Below are 12,574 nucleotides of genomic sequence, written 5' to 3' on the forward strand. Positions count from 1 at the left end.
AGGCACGAACCCGTGTCCCCTGCATCGGCAGGTGGACTCTCAACCACTGCGCCACCAGGGAAGCCCTAGGTTTAACTCTTAAGTGTGAATAGTACTGATTGTTTTTTGGTAACCTCACTGTTTGTGGTAATATAAATACCCCTGTCATAAATATCTATGACAGGAGGGGGCATGGGGAGTGACTGCTATTGAACATGGGGTTTATTTCTGAGGTGGTGAACATGTTCTAAAATTAAGTAGGGGGGATGGCTGCACAACTCTGTGAATATACTAAAATCACTGAGCCATACACTTTAAAAGGGTAAATTTTATAGAATGTGAATTGTATCCCTATAAAGCTGTTATTAAAGAAATATTAATGACAAACACATATCTTTCTAGGTCAGAAGTTTTCCTTTAACTTGGTGTCTGTAGATGACCTCCGGGGGGGGGATCCACGAAGCCCCTGAAGTTATATGTCAATTTTGCAGGTGTGTTCGGGGGTGCAGTGTTCTGGGGGAAATCAAGCATAGCTTTCACTAGACTCTCAAAGGGAGCATGAAGGACCAGTAATGTTTCAGCAACATTAACGAAGCCTTACAACAGTTTCTTTACCACCACTGCAATGGGAGGTCATGCTGACCACATATTATTTAAGATCAGGAAGTGAAGGTGAGAAGAATTTAGAAACAGAACTCAGGAGCCCAAAGATCTTGTACTGTATTATATATGCAAGGCTGGTTGTCAGTTCTGCATGAAGAATGTATGCTAAGCATATGGTTTAGTACACCAAGGGCAGCAGGATAAGAAAGCTGCTTTAAACGAACAAACCAAAAAAAAAAAAAAAGAAGAAGAAGAAAAAGCAAAGAATAAAAGGTGTTTGGAGGAGAAGGGAAGGACGAGAATATTCTCCTGGGACTCAAACCCACACGGCACCCTCATTCTACCTTTCAGCAGCCTAACCAAATTGGCTGGCCCACTGCAACTTAACCACTTTGGAATGAGCTCAAGAAAGTGAGAGAAAAAAGAAAAAAAAGGAAGTGAGAGAAGCAGCATTATTTTCATGTTCATGTAACTCATGTCAACTGCGTGATGTAAACATTAATAGGAAACTGAAAGAGAAGAGGGTCCCAAATATATCATGTAGAAAATTCACACGGGTTCTATTTTTTATGACTATTGTTTAAAACAGGAGTTGGCAAACTACGGTCCTCGGGCTGGCTGCCTGTTTTTGTTAAGTGAAGTTTTGCTGGAACACAGCCCATTCTATTACATACTGTCATAGGGAGTTGAGTAGTTTGCGACAGAGACTGTACAGCCTGCAAAGCCAAAAAATTTACTAGCTGGCCCTTTTCAGAAAGTTTTCCGACCCCTGGTTTAAAATAGTACAAATCACCTCTGGTTTCCTCTCTGGAAAAGTTTTGGCAGCTGTTTCAGCTGGTTACCTGTCTGGGTGCTGCATGCACTGTCCTGGAGCACAGCAGAAGCATGCACGCCTCCCTCCCCATTTTCAGGGGGAGCCGGTTCACTCTCTGGCCACTTGGGTGCCCCTTGCTTTTGAGTCCGCAGGACCTGGCTGCCAGAGCGAGTTTTCCTCTCAGCGGGGCCTTGAAGGGTTTTGCTCTTAGAAGCAGGTGGTTTGGTCCTTTTCAGTTTGCTTCTTATCTGGATGTTGTTTGAGGCCTTTTGTGTCTTCCTTTCCCCCGACACTTCCTTGGGGCCATTCTTTTTCACCCTTTGGAAAAAGCTGGCACAGAGTTCCTTAAAGTCATCGTCTGACTCATCCATCATCTGACGGGTTTGAAGGCTTTCAGGCTGGTCTTCGGAGGAGTGAGGGTCAATCTGGGGGCATGTGGACAGATGAGAAAGTGAACCCGAGTGTGAGCCTAGCCAGGCCTCGTTCGCGCTCGCAGCTTCATTATGGCTCCTCTCTACTTCTCACTGAGGTACCTGAAGAGTCTGCACAACTGAGCAGGAAGTACTGCTCCCCCCTGCCATAATGATTTAAAATGTCTTTCTGCAAATTGAACCTGTGTTAAACAGCACGTTTAAAGCTTACCTTTATTAAAGTTCAGAGCTGAGAGCTTCTGTTGTCCAGTAGATGCCTCTGAGAGAGAGTACATGTGACCTTGGTGCTCAGGTGATTCTCCAAGATCTCCACGGTGATAAAGCACATTTGATTCATTTAATTTTTCACTCGTGGAAAACCAAAAGCATCTAAGTGTAACTAGACAGATATTGTCATTTTATGCCATTTCTTCCAGGAAGGTATGAGAGCATGTGGGGTATGAGAAAAGTCTCCAGAGGAACAATACCCCTGTCAAATTATCAGCTATAGCCTGGTTAGCACAAACTAACTGTCCTACAGGCTACCACAACACAACAGGGGAGAGGGATCTAAAAACCTGTCAAAGCATGTTCTTCCACAGGCAGAAAAATGTGTGCATCTTGGAAGAATATAGTTTTATTGAAGCCTAGAGAATAAATCCCATGAAGAGCAGCCACCACAGAAACAAGATGGCCCCGGAATCCAGAAAAACTATCTCTTAGGCCTGTGCTGGTCGAAGGCCTCCAGCTCTCAGAGGCTCTATCAGCAAGCAATGTAACGAGAGAGAAAAAGAGAGAATATGCACTTGAATGCTCACGAAGAAACAAAAGATAGGAACATAGCAGGCTCTCTTTCACTGATAAAACCAATTTTTCCAAATCAGAAATAGGTCACTTTTCATCCATTCTCGCACCCCAGCAACTCTTCTAACTCAGGTGACTAGAATGCTCCTCATATGCAAAGGCTGGGCCTTATGGGCATGATTATTTATATTGGTGCAGTTTAGTGGAGTTCAGAAATCAAAACTGAATAACCCAGTGGTAGAAAGTTCATTTCAAATACCATAATGAAATCTCCACTGTCCAAGTAATCCAATTAATCACCTAGTTTTCCAAAGCTGGGCAGACACACATACCTAAAATCTACTTTGCATGGCTGGCTCATTCTCATCTTACATCTCCTTAGAGAAGCTTGCTCTCCGTCTTTATCTAAGGGAACCCTCTCCGCTCCCATTATTTTCTATCATTACACACTGTTTTCACAATGGTACTTATCACAAGTTATAATCACATGTAATAGATTTATTGAATGCTTACTGTATGCAGGCAGTGGTCCCAAGTGCTTTACAAGTCTAACTCGTTTAATACTTACAACTTTACCGGGTACAATCTATTGATGCCCTTTCTTTACAGCAAGGAACCAGGCACAAGAATGAGGAACTGACTCAAGTTGACACAGCTTTTCAAGTGGCAGGGCTGGGATCAAATCCAGGCAGTGTGGTTCCAGGGCATCAGTTCTTATATTTTTATTCATTTACTTGTTATCTGTCCCCTACTAAGCTCAAAACTTCAGGAGGGCACACACTCATCTCTATTTTGTATTCTCTTTGGGTGACAAGGTGCATGACTTGTAATAAGTGCTCGATAGTTATCTGTTGAATTAATTAACTGCAAATAGTTTGGTACAACAGGGAGCGAAGAGGAAAGTGGTGAGAGAGAAGACTGCAGGGAGAATCCGTGTCCGAGCGCCTGGGACGTTAGGCCAAGCAAACTGTTGGATGTCGAAGCTAGAACAAACTCCACCCTCCACACTGCCCTGAGTCGCCACATCTCTGCCGATACTACTTTAAAACGGTGCATCTCCTATAGGTGCTCAATCAGTATCTGCTGAAGGAAGTAATGGATCCTACGAGACGGCAAGTTTCCAGAGGGCTAGGGACTGTGCCTACTCAGCTTTGTACCTACCGCGGCCGGGCTCACCGCAGACGCTGAAAAAAAGAATGGGCAGGTGCGGGGCTGACCCCACGCCTCGCCCAACACACGGGTTGTCACCTGGGGAAGGGCTGCCAAGGACTCTGGCAGCTATAAAGACAGACGGCGAATTCCGATCGCTAGTCAGACCCCCGGGCTATGCCCCGTAGGTATCCGGACCCCCCCAACCCCTCTTCCGTTCAGACAGCCCTGGGCTCCTCCACCCAAGCCCGGGTCCTGCCTCTAACCGCGGCTGGCGGCGAGCGAGAAAGCCTCTTCGCCCTCAGAAGAGCGAGAAAGGCCCGAGGTGGTTGTACCGCCTCTCCCGGGTGCAGACTCCCGGCCCCAAAGCCCGGCTCCTCCTACCTCCGGCACCGCCGCAGCACCTTCTCAACGGAGACCAATGCGCCTGCGCATGCGCCACTTGGCGCCCCGGCGGCGAATTGCGTCTGCGCAGAGCGATCCACAAGGCTCGCTTCCCATACTCCTCCGGGGCCGGGGCGAGCGGCAGAGAGCCTGCCCACATCGCGCAGGGCGGGACTGGGCGGAGCGCGGCGCCTGGGGGCCATGTGGCTGCGTTTCCAGACGGCGCCTGGCAAAGTCTACTAAGTGTTGAGGAAGAGTTGGGGTGAGTTTAGGGCTCCGCCGCAGTTTTAAGTTGAAATTTGGGTGCACCACGGTTCACACAGGAAATGTATGCGGATTCATTGGCGGCCCCTCAGAGCGTACCTGCCTGAAGAGCCGACGGGTAAACGGAGGCGCCAGAGCTGGGGGCGGGGGGTGGCGGGTGAGGGAAGATCTTCCTTCCCGAGACGCTTGCGAGCAGGTTGAGGCCTGGAGGGCGGGTCGCCCAATGCGGGCCGGGGCCTAGGCGATACCCACTCTCTCCAGGCTGCCAGGTGCAGGCTGTCCGGGCGTGAGGGGAACGTGAAGCCGGAGAGGTTCGCCGCGGGCTGAAGTCTGAGAGACTTTATAAATCTACTAAAGGTTCTAACTTCAACCTGGGGTCATTGGGAGCCGGTAAAGATTTTGTTTGTAAAGGAGGTTCTAGTTGCAATGTAAAAATTGATCTGGAGAGGCAAGCCCGGAGGCCCATTAGGAAGCTGCTGTAATGAAGGCGAGAAATGAGCGCGGCCTGAATTAGGAGTTGGAGTGGGGGAAGGGAGAGATATTAAGACGTTTGAATTGCCGTGACCTAATTAGTTGTTAACATTTGTAGGTTTTTGGGGAAAAAAAAGTTATAGGTTTCTGGCCCGAGCATCTGAGTAGAACGTGGTCCTAGTTACTGAAATAATGAACATAGGAGAAAGAGTAGTTTCGGAAGGGAGCTAATACATTTAGCTTTTTTTCCTTAAGATATAATTTACATATTTTAAAATTCACTCTCTTAAAGTGTTGGTTATTAGTATATTCACAAGGTTTTGCAACCATCATCACAATCTAATTCCAGAACATTTTATAACCCCAAATAGAAATCTCTGTACCCCTGAGCAGTTACTCCTCATTCCCCCTTACTCCCTCTGGCAACCACCAATCTACTTTGTTTCTATGGATTTGCCTATTCTGTATATTTTATATAAATGGTATCGTGTAAGGTCGGATCTTAACAAATGGCACCGCGAAACAGAGGAAAGTTTCAAGTGAGCTTTATTAGGGAGCGCTCTGGGGCGAGGTTCACTGGTCCGAGAGAAAGGGGCCAGAGAAGTCGCGCCCAGTCCTGGGTGTGGGAGATTTTTATTGGGGTGTAAGGGAAGGGTGGTTTGCGGGTGGGGGGTTGCTATACAGGGTAATTCCTTATTTGGTGAGAATACAGCAGGGCCAGGTGTTGGTTGGTCTGTTGTGGGGCGTAAGCCCATTTTCCCTTCCCGTCAGCCCCATTGTTTTCTGGGCGGAAAGTTAGAGTCTCTTGTTGATTCTCAGAACAGGTGAGGTCGTTATGTCGCAATGCCTCTCTTTCCTCATACTGGTCGATGTTTTCTCTTACCCCCCGGGCCTCCTTTCACCCGGGCCTACGGACCTTACAGTATCGTACAATATGTCGCCTTCTGTCTGGCTTTTACTTAATGTAATGTTTTTATGTAATGTAATGTTTTTGAATGTCATCCATGTAGCATGAATCAATTCTTCAGTTCTATTAATGATAGGGTAATATTCCCTTTTATGGATATACAACGTTTTATTTATCCATTTATCAGTTGATGGACATTTGGACTGTTTACGCGTTTTGGCTATCACAGCTAATGGTCATGTGAACATTGGTGTATGAGTGTTTGTGTTTTTGTTCTCTTGGGTATATACCTAAGACTGATTGCTGGGTCATACAGCATTTAGTTCTGAGTGTTGAGTTTCAAATGCTAATAGAACTTCGAAGAACTTTCTGTGTATGAAGGTGCTAGGAGGTGTTACTTGCTCTCTGGTTTTGGAAACCTAAGTTAGTTTGTAATATGGTTTCCAACTGGATTAGCTAAGTAGACAGCACAAGAGTGGTAGCGGTGGAGTGTCTCATCTGTACCAGTGGGATATTAATTTATAAGAAGTGACTGGGTGAGAACACGGAGAAGCCAGTGCCATTGAAAGAAAAATGTATTACATTTCCAGAGAGAAGAGGGCATGCCATGCCACACAGGGAAGGTTTTGGTCAGGAGGCAGAAGCAGGAATGAGGGGAAAGCCTAGGTTGGAGTCTTATTCACTGAAAAAGGCAAGGCAGGGCAAGGTAAACAGTTTAGGACTAGCTAGTTTGAGTAATTAGGGTGGGCTTTGGGCTACAGGGATGGTCCCTAGTTGCCTGGTACCTGGCCTGGGATGATTCAGGGCAGGGGCAATATTGACTTCATCTGTGGGAGATAAAGGAATTGATGAGTGTGCATGTGAGAGGCTGCTCCCAAGTAAATTGATTACTATCTTTGGGAATTAGCTAGTCCTGGGAAGGTTAGTCTTTCCCCACCGGCGAGATTTTTAAGATGTCAAAACATCATACAGTACAGTACAAAAAATTGATTAATGCATGGGGACATGGCTGGGATGATGTGAAGGACAGTTGTGAAGGTGATGCATATTTTTCTCTAATTTAGGATTTAAATCTCTTAGAAGCCTGGGGAAGAAAACTGCTCCCTTTCTCCCCTCTGTCACCTGCTCAATCCGGCCATTTTAAGCAAAATGAGTTATTGAAGTGTAGTTTAGAGAGGGGAGTGTTCCTTAAACCTTAGCTTCTCAACTGATTTACGTGTGGAATATTTTAAACTGGAATACTTGGACACCACCCTTAGACCTGCTAAATAAATCTTGGGTAGGGTTCCCAGCCTGTGTCTTTTGAAAGTTTCACAGATGATTCTGATGGTCTCTAAGTTAGAGACTGATGGTCACTACCTTTAGCCAATACCTACTGAGCAAATCCTATAGGCTAAATATAAAAGAGATGCCAAAAGCTGAGTGAGGGCTGATTGGAATTTAGAGTTAGACATGATTCCTCCCTTCAAGGAACAAAGTTCTGGGGCAGCTTTCTCTTTGACCCAAGGTGAACCATGGGAGCCCCCTTGACCTGGACCCAATTTGTGACTTAGCTCCAGCAGAAGCTCTGAGGTTCACACTCTTCCACTAGAATTACAGGAGTCACCCAGTGTGACTAAGCTGAGGGACAATATCCAAAAACAGTGTTATCGAGTCCATGTTATTTCAGTGGGAATACTGCATGTTTGCTCCCCGCCAGCATTTGTGGCAGAACTTCCCTGCCAAAACACTAAAGCCAGGGACATGAAGGAACATTTAATATATTAAAAGGTCGGAATTGTCCTTATGTTTGATAAACTTTACATCGTTTTTCAGAAAGAGAATAGATGCAGAAGTGTGTGGAAAAATTTAGACACAATGTAAAGAGTGTTATTCCAAGTGGAGGCTCTATTTTTCAAGCCCATAGAAGCCCATAGGAGTAGATTTGGGGTCCAGGGGAAACAGGCAAAGGTTGAATATGCTATGATTATCACTTCATTACCCTCCTGGAATCTTTTCTTTTTGGAAACTTCTGGCATCTTCCACAGAGTTAACGTTTTAAACAGTTCTGTGGAAGAAGTGAAAGGCCCTTTTCCCAGGTCTGTGGTTTGGTTATAAATTACAAAACCAAAACCTGCCCAGCTGCCTCTTATTTATCTTGGCAGGGGCTGGGGAGAGGGCAGATTGAACAAGGGAAGAGTTGTCCATATTCTCAGTTCTTTGGTCATATAAGCTTTTATTTACTGTTGTGTAATCCTGTTTCCTACACTGCCAAAATTGTTGAAATCCAGAGGGGAAATGACTGTTTCACATGTCAAAGTGTACAAAAGTCATTCTAGGTTATGCTGCATTTCTGTCTGCCGCTGCTGCCATTGTGGGATATATACTTCTGTTAATTTTGCTAGGTGAGCTTGAGGGGAGATTGCACGCAGACGTACTGACCTCAACTGCAGAACAGCATTCTCCTTAATAAAGTTGATAATGCCACTTATAATTTTGATGTTAAAATTAAGTCATCTTCCACTTAATATTGTTAAGATAGCAGTACTCCCCCCAAGCAATCTACAGATCAGTGTAATACCTGCCAAAATCCCAATAGCCTTTTTTGCAGAAATGGAAAAACTTGAAGTTCATATGAAATTGCAGGGGGTCCTAAATAGCCAATCTTGAACAAAGTTGGAGGATGCACACTTCTGATTTCAAAACTTACTTACAGAGCTACAGTAATCTAGACTGTGCTACTGGCATAAGAATAGACATTCAAATCAGTGGAATAGAATTAAGTGCCCAGAAATAAACCCATACATTCGTGGGCAATTGATTTTTCACAAGAATGCCAAGACCATTCGATGGGGAAACAGTAATTTCTTGAACGAATGATGCTGGGACAACAGAATATACACATGCAAAAGAATGAAGTTGGATTCTTACCTCATACCATACATATAGAAAAATTAACTCAAAATGGATCAAAGACCTAAATGTAAGAGTAAAACCATAAAACTCATAGAAGAAAACAGGTAAATCTTCATGACCTTGGATTTGACAATGGTTTCTAGATAGAGCACCAAAAGCACAAGCAAGCAACAAAAGAATTCAGTAGATAAACTGGACTTCATCAAAATTTAAAGCTTTGGTGCATCAAAGAGGACTATCAAGAGAGGGGAAAGAAAACCCACAGAATGGGAGGAAACATTTTAAAATCATGTATCTTGTAAGGGTCTGTTATCCACAGTATACAAAGAGCTCTTACCACTTAACGACAGAAAGGAAAAACCCAATTAGAAAATGGGCAAAGGAACTTCCCTGGTGGCGCAGTGGTTAAGAATCTGCCTACCGATGCAGGGGACACGGGTTCAATCCCTGGCCCAGGAAGATCCCACATGCCGTGGAGCAGCTAAGCCCATGCACCACAACTACTGAGCCTGTGCTCTAGAGCCCGTGAGCCCTAGAACCTGTGCGCCACAACTGCCAAAGCCCGCACGCCTAGAGCCTGTGCTCTGCAACAAGAGAAGCCACCTCAATGAGAAGCCCACCCACCACAACAAAGAGTAGCCCCTGCTCTCAGCAACTAGAGAAAGCCCGTGTGCAGCAGTGAAGACCCAACATAGCCCAAAAAATAAAATTTTAAAAAATGATAATCTTAAAAAAAAAAAGGAAAATGGGCAAAGAACTTGAATAGACATTTCTCCAAAGAAGATATATAAATGGCTAACAAGCACATAAAAAGATGCTTAACGTCATTAGTCATTAGAGAAATACAAATCAAAACCACCATGAGATACCATCTCTCACCCATTAGGACAGCCATTAAAAAAGAAGCCAAAACCCCCAAAACAGAAAATAAGTGTTGGTGAGGATGTGGAGAAATTGGAACCCTCATACATTCCTAGAGGTGCAAAATGGTGCAGCTGCTGTGGAAACCAGTTCGGTGGTTCCTTAACAGGATAAACATAGAATTACCATATGACCCAGTAATTCTCTTCCTAGGTATTTGCTCAGAAGAGTTGAAAAAAAGGTGTTCAGGACAGAGTGGTGACTTCCAGCCTCCTCACATGTGGAACTAGAAACCAGAAGTCCTGTTGCTGGTAGATAAGAAAGCAACTGACCCTTGTATATTAATCTTTTTTTTAATTAATTTATTTATTTTTGGCTGCGTTGGGTCTTCGTTGCTGCGTGCGGGCTTTCTCTAGTTGTGGCAAGTGGGAGCTACTCTGTTGCGGTGCACGGGCATCTCATTGCAGTGGCTTCTCTTGTTGCGGAGCACAGGCTCTAGGCGTGCAGGCTTCAGTAGTTGTGGCTTGTGGGCTCTAGAGTGCAGGCTCAATAGTTGTGGCGCATGGGTTCCAGAGTGCAGGCTCAGTAGTTACTCCGCGGCATGTGGGATCTTCCCGGATCAGGGCTTGAACCTGTGTCCCCTGCATTGGCAGTTGGATTCTTAACCACTGTGCCACCAGGGAAGCCCCTTGTGTATAAATCTTGTATTGTCCAACTTTGACATAGTCATTTATTAGTCCTAGGAGGTTTTTTTAAATTGATTTGTTGGGATTTTCTACATAGAGAATCATGTCATCTATGTACAAAGACTATTTTATTTCTTCCCTCTCAATCTGTATAACTGTTATCTCCTTTTCTTGTCGTATTACCTAGGACTTCCAGTAATGGGGGTGATAAAAATAAGGCATTCTTAGTAAGAAAGCATTCTGATCTTAGTAAGAAAGCATCTGATTTCTCAGTGTTAAGTATGCTGTTAGCTGAATGGTGTTTCATCGTGATAAAATCTATGTAACATAAAATTTACAATTTTAACTTTTTTTTTTTTTTTTTTAAATTTATTTATTTATTTATGTTGGCTGTGTTGCGTCTTCGTTTCTGTGCGAGGGCTTCCTCTAGGTGTGGCAAGCGGGGGCTACTCTTCATCGCGGTGCGCGGGCCTCTCACTGTTGCGGCCTCTTGTTGCGGAGCATGAGCTCCAGACGCGCAGGCTCAGTAGTTGTGGCTCATGGGCCCAGTTGCTCCGCGGCATGTGGGATCTTCCCAGACCAGGGCTCGAACCCGTGCCCCCTGCATTAGCAGGCAGATTCTCAACCACTGCGCCACCAGGGAAGCCCTTAACTATTTTTAAGTATACAACTCAGTGGCATTAAATGCTTTCACAGTTGTACAACCATCACCACTATCCACACACTATCCATCTCCAGAACTTTTTCATCATTCCATTCTTTTGGGTACCTAGAAGTGAAGTTGCTAGATCATGGTAATTCTATGTTTAATTTTTTAAGGAATCTCATACTGTTTTCCGCTGTGGCTGCACCATTTTGCATCCCTATCAGCAGTGCACAAGGATTCCAATTTCTCCATATACTCATAAAAACTTGTAATTTTTTTTTAATGATAGCCATTCTAATGGGTGGATAGTGATAGTTCATCACGGTTTTGATTTGCATTTCCCTGCTAATTAATGATAATGAGCATTTTTCATGTGCTTATTGGCCATTTGCATATCTTCTTTGGAGAAATGTCTATTCAAGTCCTTTATCCAGTTTTTTTTTTCTTTGCCCATTTTTAAATTTGGTTGTTTGGTTTTTGTTGTTTAGTTGTAGGAGTTCTCTTTATATTCTCAATACCAGACTGTAATAAGATAAATGATTTCCAGATATTTTCTCCCACTTCATGGTTGTCTTTTCACTTTCCTGATAGTGTCCTTTGATGCACAAAAGTTTTTAATTTTAACGAAGTCCAGTTTACCTATATTTTCTTTTGTTGGTGATTTTGGTGTAATATCCAAGAAATCACTGCCAAATCCAATGTTGTGCAGTTTTACCCTATGTTTGCTTCTAAGAGTTTTATAGTTTTAGCTCTTACATTTAGGCCTTTGTCCATTTTGAGTTATTTTTTGTTATAAAATGAGGCACGGGGCTAAGTTCGTTCTTTTGCATGTGGACATCCAGTTTTCCCAGTACCATTTGTTGAAAAGACTGTTCTTTCCCTGTTGAATAGTCTTGGCACTGTTGTTGAAAATCACTTGACCTTATGCAAGTGTTTATTTTGGGACCCTTTATTATATTGATTTATATGTCATTATGCTAGTATCACCCTGTTTTGATTACTGTAGCTTTGTACTAAGTTTCGAAATCAGGAAGTTAGACACACCTCCAACTTTGTCCTACTTTTTCAAGGTAGTTTTGGACATTTGGGGGTCCCTTGAGATTCCATATGAATTTTTAAGACAGGTTTTTCTATTTCTGTGAAAAAAAAAGTCATTGAGGTTTTGATAGGGATTGCTTAAATAGGTAGATAATTTCAGGTAGTACTAACATCTTATTAACAATATTAAGGACTTCCCTGGTGGTGCAGTGGTTAAGAATCTGCCTGCCAATGCAGGGGACACGGGTTCGAGCCCTGGTCCGGGAAGATCCCACATGCCACGGAGCAACTAATCCCGTGCGCCACAACTACTGAGCCTGTGCTCTAGAGCCCACAAGCCACAACTACTGAGCCCGTGCACCTACAGCCTATGCTCCACAAGAGAAGCCACCACAATGAGAAGCCCGCGCACTACAACAAAGGGTAGCCCCTGCTCGCCGCAACTAGAGAAAGCCTGTGCACAGCAATGAAGACCCAATGCAGCCAAAATAAATAAATAAATTTATTTTTTTTTAAATTAAGTCTTCCAATCCATGAATATGAGATGTCTTTCCATGTATCTATATCTTTTTTAAATTCCTTTCAGCAATGATTTGTATTTTTCAGTTTATAAGTCTTTTACCTCCTTGATTAAGTTTATTCCCAAGTATTTTTTAAAATTTA

General features: G+C 43.8%; 1 protein-coding gene across 3 annotated transcripts in view; it reads right to left on the reverse strand.

The window, feature by feature from the left end:
* SLX4 (SLX4 structure-specific endonuclease subunit) overlaps positions 1-4,160 on the reverse strand; it is a 22,190-nt gene extending 18,030 nt beyond the window's left edge. The window contains exons 1-3 of one of the 3 annotated variants that reach the window (XM_024759478.1): positions 4,144-4,160; positions 2,039-2,134; positions 1,425-1,821 (exon numbers count right to left, since the gene is read on the reverse strand). In XM_024759478.1, coding sequence (XP_024615246.1) covers positions 1,425-1,770 — 346 coding nt within the window. In that variant the 5' untranslated portion in view covers positions 1,771-1,821; positions 2,039-2,134; positions 4,144-4,160. Of the gene's footprint in view, positions 1-1,424; positions 1,822-2,038; positions 4,026-4,143 lie in introns of those variants that run through there. The other 2 variants (XM_024759477.1, XM_024759479.1) reach the window with 2 other exon arrangements.
* Between the last annotated feature and the right edge of the window lie 8,414 nt (positions 4,161-12,574).

This window comes from Neophocaena asiaeorientalis, unplaced genomic scaffold, assembly GCF_003031525.2.
Source record: "Neophocaena asiaeorientalis asiaeorientalis breed wild unplaced genomic scaffold, Neophocaena_asiaeorientalis_V1.1 scaffold254, whole genome shotgun sequence".
Classification (NCBI taxonomy): Eukaryota; Metazoa; Chordata; class Mammalia; order Artiodactyla; family Phocoenidae; genus Neophocaena; species Neophocaena asiaeorientalis.